Raw genomic sequence first — 7080 nt, 5'->3', positions numbered from 1 at the left:
TTCAATAAAGAAATTCATGGAGACTGATGGGTTGAATAAAGATGACACTAGGATGGGAGGATTAATTAGATTGGTATCATCCTTTTTTTCAAGAAAGCAGTTTGAAGATACTTCAATTTCAGATTCAAGATCAGAAAGTAAGCAAGAAAATCTGAGTAGGTCCTGGTGCAAGAAGCTTCTGCAGATCTCTCTCTCTCTCTCTCTCTCTCTCTCTCTCTCTCTCTCTCTCTCTCTCTCTCTCTCTCTCTCTCTCTCTCTCTCTCTCTCTCTCTCTCTCTCTCTAAAGAAAGATGAAGATGAGTTGTCTGCGTTTTCGAAAAAGTTACTATCCCATGGATAAGGAGTTTGGAAGGGTTTGAGAAAGACAAGATAATTGAAAACGCTAATGGGAATGCAAGAAGTTGTTGAAGATGTTGTTGGAGGTGGTCATCGACAACCTTTAGGAAAGGGCAAAAATCTGGCAATTTTAGTAGTGATGATTAGGATGATGGTGCTTGCTACATTGTCCTTTCAGCAAGGTTGAAAGGGTTCTTATATACTATGAATGCATACGCATCATTCACTACCGATAGGGACAAGATGATTTACATGGTGGATGATATTGATGGGTTAATTACCGATGCAAATAGGATTCTTCAAGAGAAGTATAACGATGTCAATGATCAGCCTATTTATTACAAGACACCATCAGCTGATGATGGGGGTCTTGCAAAAATTGCTTACAAGGATCTTATGACAGCAAATGAAGAACTAAAGGACATCTTTGACACAAGGAAGGAGTTGAATACCGAGGTATACAGTGAAGAACTTATTGTAAACACTGTTCAAATATTCAGATATATGCGTAGAATTGGATTAAGAGTTCTTAAAGAACTGCGTCAATATGTGAGGGATGATTCACCAAACGATGGCAACAAGGACAATGGTGAGCATTTTTTGTTAATATTATTTACAGACGCGTTAATGTACATTTGTTCATTTATCTCTTTATTCTTTTGATGATCACTAAACCGGGGGATGGATAATCACCTTGTTCTTGATGATTTTGGTGTTTTCTTGAGGTTCTGTTCCTCGCTGCAACTTTTTTTATTGACTCTATGACATTTTTGCATGGTTTCTTGTTTATCTGCATTTAAAATTTCAAAGTTCTTGAATTGGTGTAAAATGCAAGACAGCATTGAGCGTAGAAGTTTCGATATGGCATGCTATAGATGGATGCTATGACCGTAAATGTTGTAAGTTAGTTTTTCTGTGGGTTTATTTGTTTCTTTTGGAAGATGGTTACTTTAGACATACGATATAGATTCATAAATTCCCAGTGATTCATTTGATCTGTGAACCATGTCCCACTTTTGGTGAATAATTTTAGTCATATTCATAATGAGAGAAATTTTTTCTGTTTGCTGATTCCCTCTGATTCTCTCACTGACAAAATGTTGAGAATATTTTTTATTGCATTAGTCCTTCATGATACAATGTTTTTTTGCAATTCCTATTCTTCAGTGCGGAAGGGAACAATATTTTCTTGCTTCCTTTGTATTTTTGCAAGTTTCTGGTGTTGCTGCGTTCTAATTCTCTTGAAATGGCTGGTAATGTAACAGTTATCATGGCAGCTTCAAATTTCATTTATTAATTGCAGCTTCCGTGGACTTGTGTTTTCTTTTCCAGTACATATTGTAGTGCTCATGTTTTGCGAGTTTCGTTTACTTTATTTTCTTGCCCTCGTTTTAGATGGTTAGTTTTTTTTCCCTTTATTTTCTTTCCCTTGTTTTAGATGGTTAGTTTTTTTATTTCTTTCCCCTTTGCCCCACGGACATTCTTACGGGCTCTGGTGTGTTTTTGTTCAAGATTTCAAACTTTCTTGAATTGCAACCATCATAAATTGGCATGGTTTATGAGTATTTCACTTTTGTTTCATTACGTTAACTTTACATTGTCCTCTCGTAAAATACTGATTGTTACATTTCTTTTGCTGTCAGAAACAGCGACCAAGGACATCGTCAGGGAGGGGCAGGGATCTGGAAGCATGATTAAATCAACTATAACCGATTGATTTGCTGCTGAACGACCACTTCTAATCTTGATCATGTCATTTTCTGTCACTCTGTCATTGTTTATTTTTTGTGTGTTTTGCATCCAAAACAAGAGCATTGTCTTGACATCTTCAAATTTCTCATGTCTTATTTTAAATTTTAATTAAAACTGATTACTTTCATCCTTCATGGTTCAGAAACTGGTGGTGATCTGGATAGGGGAAAACGCAGGAAGCCTACCGAGGAAAGAGAGGAAAATAATGAAGCTTATGAAGGTCAAAAGAAGTAAAACAAGTTCCAAGTCTTTATAATCTTATTAGGATCATATGCATTGAGAATCGCTGACTGTTTACTTGGTTTGTCTTAGTTTTGACATGCCAAAGTAAGTACCTTTAAAGGCTAAAATTTTTCCTTTGGGTAGCTTACAGCAATTGCTTTCGTTGATGACCTATTGCGAGATGAAATTGGGGATATATTTTTTGATCTGTTATGGGCACTCTTTCTTCTAGCTCTAATACTAGTGTGCACCCCGTGCAAAACACGACCCTCTTTTTTTGTTTTCGTTATAGTAATTCTTTTTTGTAATTCACTGTAGCATTTATTGTATCATGAATATTGAATCTTTGGATCCTCCTATCTATGAGTATAGGTTTACGAGCAGGGTAGAAGTAGGGTAGAGGTTATGAAATTTGTTTGTATTGTATACTAATTCCTGACTTCGCGTTAGACCCTTATTTGTGAATCAGACCCCTGTCTCACTGAAAAAAGTTTATTTTAATCATAGTAGATGCTAAATTATTTCTTAATTGTATAATAAACCCTCACATATTCTTATTTTCTGTTTATAACCCTACATAGTTAATTTGTTTGAAATAACACCCTCTAGCGGATTCCGTCCATACTTATTATCGAAGTAAAAATTTTAACACTTGGAATTAATAGATTTAGGGCTATTAAATACGAAGATTCGGAGCGTCCAATACCAATAGAGCAAAAGAGAAATCGGTAATTGGAGTAATCTATAGGAAAGCATACAAAATTAACCACATGCCACTGAAATGTCAAGCCTTAATATATTAAAAGATTAAAAAGTTTTAAGTAAATATATACCACGTAAGAGAACTTAATTGTGAGGCAATACCGAAGATGAACAAGTAATAATATCCAATTCTGACATCCACGGATACTTAAACTTCCAAACGGACGCACAGCAAAAAAAACAGAGAAACTGATCAGTCAGAAAGAGGGCGGGGAGAAAACCTAATACAAAACTAAACGAAGTTGTCGCCATCAGATCAATTGTTTCTAACGCCGTCGTCGTCGCCGCTGTCACCGTCGTCGACGCTGCCAGGGTCGTTTTCGCCGAAGCCGAGGTCTGCTTTCAGAGAACTTATAGCGTTCTCCATGTCGTGCAGGTGCTTCACCATGTCATCGATCAGATATATCATAATCTCGTTGCTGCTGCTCGATCGAACCCTCTCCTTCTCTTTTGATGGAAGGCCGGCCATGTGGGTCGCGAAATCCATGAGGCCTGAAAGGAGCTCTTGTTTCACGCTGAAATCTTTTCTCCACCTGTTTCTCGTTGAAGGAGAGCCATTACGTTCCATTGTTGAGAACACCTTAGGTTTCAATTCTCGTGGAATCGTATGTTTTATATATATAGATAGATTATTATTATTCGATGAGGAGTCCTAATCATACTATGTTTGTAGCAGGGGAAGTTCGTTAAAGAGGAATTCTATATTGGTTTGAATTGTTCGAAAGAGAGTTGTCTCGTTTATCAAGGTCGTATTCAATTTTTAATGTAAGAAACTTTTTACTCGTTCAAGTTGGTTAAGATTGACAAAAAGTTTACAGTATTAACTATCAATAATTTCTTATTTTCCGTACCTTATCTAAAGCTTTCAAAAATTCCCGTAAAGGGATGTTGACTTATGAGACAGACAGAGGGAAGTATAAATGATTTACTAGTGGTTGTTACAAGTAGGGTGGAAATTTGTTTGTATTATAGTTCGTTACCCACTTCACATTAGGCCTTTATTTGGTGGGAAAAGCATTAAGTACAACATGATTCATAACGTTAAATGTGCACCAAAAGATACCAGCATTTGGATCATTGAATTTCAGATATGAACTGGTAAAAGAGTTGACATAATTTAGATGCATATTTAATCTCATGAACCATTCCCGCTGGATACGTTCTATGTTTGTTGATTCAGAGTGCAAAAAAAAAAGTTTTAATCATATTAGACCCAAACTTCTTTCTAATTTGTGTATTAGACCCCCAGATCTTTATATTTTCTTTTTACACAAAATCTTTAAGTTATTACCCCTCTGAGTGGATTCCGTCCATAATTATTCTCGAACTTTGTTTAAACATTTGGAGTTAATGGATTTAGTGCTATTAAATATGCAGATCTGCAGTGTCCAGTACCAAAAATAGAAAAAGAAAAACCAGTAATTTATAAGGAAAACATACAAAATCAACCACATGCTACTGAAAGTATTCTATACGGTCTATGTATGGTTGACTAAAAGTTTGTAGTATTAGCTATTAAGAATTTCCAATCTATAACATATCTAAAACTTGGGAAAATTGTGTTGAGGCCCCAAAAGCGGAAACTTTATGTGACGATGCCCCTTGTATTCTATCCCATGTGGATAAGCCCCAAATACACACAGTATTTGTGACGAGGCCCAAAAGTATCAATTTTCAAAAAAAGCCCATTGGAAGTTACGAACTTGCCATTTGATGGGACTGACTCGTTATCGCGTCTCCTCCCTATTCAAGTACTCTCTCTCTCTCTCTCTCTCTCTCTCTCTCTCTCTCTCTCTCTCTCTTTCTTCCACCGCTTAGGAGCCACCGAAACTCTCAAATTTTCTCGTTGGAGGTCAACATTGCTAGGTTTTTTGTCAGAAAAAAATGTCGTTCAGGGAAGCAGAATCCATTAACGACTACAAAATCGTTCATCGCGGCGAGCTGAAGGACAAAGACGGTTCATCTGGGGTTGGCAGCGCGGAGGAAGCCACTCAAACCCTTATGGAAATGCAAAGACAGGCAGTAGGATGGTGAGAACGGAAAAGAAGAACGACAAGGGCTTGTCATACCAACGAACCCTCCCCAAAAAAGCAGTAAGTGCTAGGTTATCCAGTATTTGGGGACTCGACATAATTTTCCCTAATTTCAGCTCATCTTAAACAGTGCTAGGTTTTACCATAGTCCATTTTAGTTCTAGTTGAGTCCATGTTAGTTCTAGATTGAGTCCAATGTTAGTTCTAGATTGAGTCAAATGTTAGGTCTAATTTATGCCACGTTAGGTCTAATTGAATTTGCAAATTGACTTTTTTTTACAGGAAAAAAGTTGCTGATACTGATGCGGTCGAATCAATAAGGCTAACCGCCAATATCGGGGCTTTTTGGGAATTCATGAAGCGTATTGCCCCGAAGATTCGTCAGTGGCATAGGGATGCATACCGCAGAGCTATATTTGAGCACTATATTTTATTTGGGGCTCCTGCGCCTGATCACCCCACACTTGAACTGCTGCTGAGCTATTATGATAGCGATAATAACACATTTTTTATCCCTGATTCAAAAATTGGGGGAGTGAAAAGTGTTAAATTTGAGTTACAATGGGTCCATAACCATACCTATTTCTCAGCTTATGGAAAAGTCATAAATATCAATCGGGACTCAAGAAACAGAATCTAGTTGCAATACTTCGCTAATCTTTTCAAAGCTGAAGATGAGAAGAAGTTAAAAAAACAACAATCACCCATCGAAGATACCTTGAAGGGCAACTGGAAAAGCTTGTGGAATCTACAGAAAAACAGGATATCCAAGACTTTGTTCTGCTGTAAATTCTGTACCAATGCTCTATAATATGGTGCCCCAAAAGCGGGGAAGGTATCCCTAGACCTGTACTCAGGTACCTGGACAGCATTGAGAGGGTCAAAGGGGTTGCATTGGCCTAATTCTTTTATTCAGAAATTATCAGGGGCGTTGGAGTTGCTTTGTGTTTGTTGAAAAATTTGCAATAAGAAAATTGAAAGAATTGAATTTGATTTATTCCCTCTAACTGTTTAGAAAAAGAATTTTTATAACTCTCTCAACCTCGATTGCAATTTGAATTTCCTGATTACAAAAGAGAAGAGAATTGATGCGAATTCTCTCTTTTGTTTAAGTCTGGGTTCTTCACAGTGGCGATTGAGTGTCTCCCTCGAATGCTCGCGTCAAGTTTGATCTCCGTTGACGATCCGAACACCTCGTTGGAATAATTAACTTACGTGGCAAGTTTAAATACTCTAATCGAGTTAATAACTCAGAACGAGTTTTTTTAGAACTCTGTGATAGAGTTGATTTGAATTAAAAGTCGGTTAATAAGCTAAGGATTCGAAATGATGATGCCGTGCCAATGAATTGGAGAAAGCTCCGAAGATCCAAGGAAGAGATCAAAAAAAAAAACTTCAGCCAATATTCCCAGATCCGAAGCCTTTAAAAGCCAGAGATGATCCCCTCGATCCTCAGAATTCGATGATGATCCACAGATCCCGAATTGAACTGATTTGTCAGTTATTTATAGAGGATTAATGGGTATAACTACCCCATTAATTCGCTCCTAAGTGGGTGAGAATCCCCTAGATTGTGGGAAACGGTTTTGGAACCGTTCGACTCACGTTGAATGAGTAAAAAACGCCCAGTTTGGCGTTCTGGGCCTTAACTCCGCATCTCATAACTGAGACGCGGAGTCCGGCTTCTACCAAAAATTGAAAACGAACGCAGGGGTCACCCGTGTTCTGAAATCATGAACGCGAGGATGAACTCTGTGTTTCTTAGAAGTAGTTGTTGATTTGTAACTTCTTCTATTGAAGCGTCTGCAAGGACCGTTATTTCGTTATCTTTGCCTTAGCCATTTGGGGTGTGAGAGCCGTCAGATTGTAACTCTTACGGTTGATTATGAAGGCTACTGAATCAGAATTTTCATTAGTCATCTGAAAGTGTAAGGACCGTGAAATTTTGATACTAGTTAAAATAATTTTTTAGTAT

General features: G+C 37.5%; 1 protein-coding gene across 1 annotated transcript; it reads left to right on the top strand.

The window, feature by feature from the left end:
- Nucleotides 326-2197, top strand: LOC109851070. The gene is made up of 2 exons (XM_020421178.1): nucleotides 326-925; nucleotides 1980-2197. The coding sequence occupies exons 1-2, from the start codon at nucleotides 541-543 to the stop codon at nucleotides 2051-2053; spliced, it is 459 nt and encodes a 152-aa protein (XP_020276767.1). The 5' UTR covers nucleotides 326-540; the 3' UTR covers nucleotides 2054-2197.

This window comes from Asparagus officinalis, chromosome 7 (genome assembly GCF_001876935.1).
Source record: "Asparagus officinalis chromosome 7, Aspof.V1, whole genome shotgun sequence".
Classification (NCBI taxonomy): domain Eukaryota; kingdom Viridiplantae; phylum Streptophyta; class Magnoliopsida; order Asparagales; family Asparagaceae; genus Asparagus; species Asparagus officinalis.
This window is presented reverse-complemented; position numbering and strand designations above follow the sequence as displayed.

Bases quoted from the DNA above. Each gene is read 5' to 3' on its own strand.
- LOC109851070 (XM_020421178.1), top strand. From the start codon at position 541: ATGAATGCATACGCATCATTCACTACCGATAGGGACAAGATGATTTAC. The intron at 926-1,979 runs GTGAGCATTTTT...TTTTGCTGTCAG, and splicing joins CGATGGCAACAAGGACAATG to AAACAGCGACCAAGGACATC.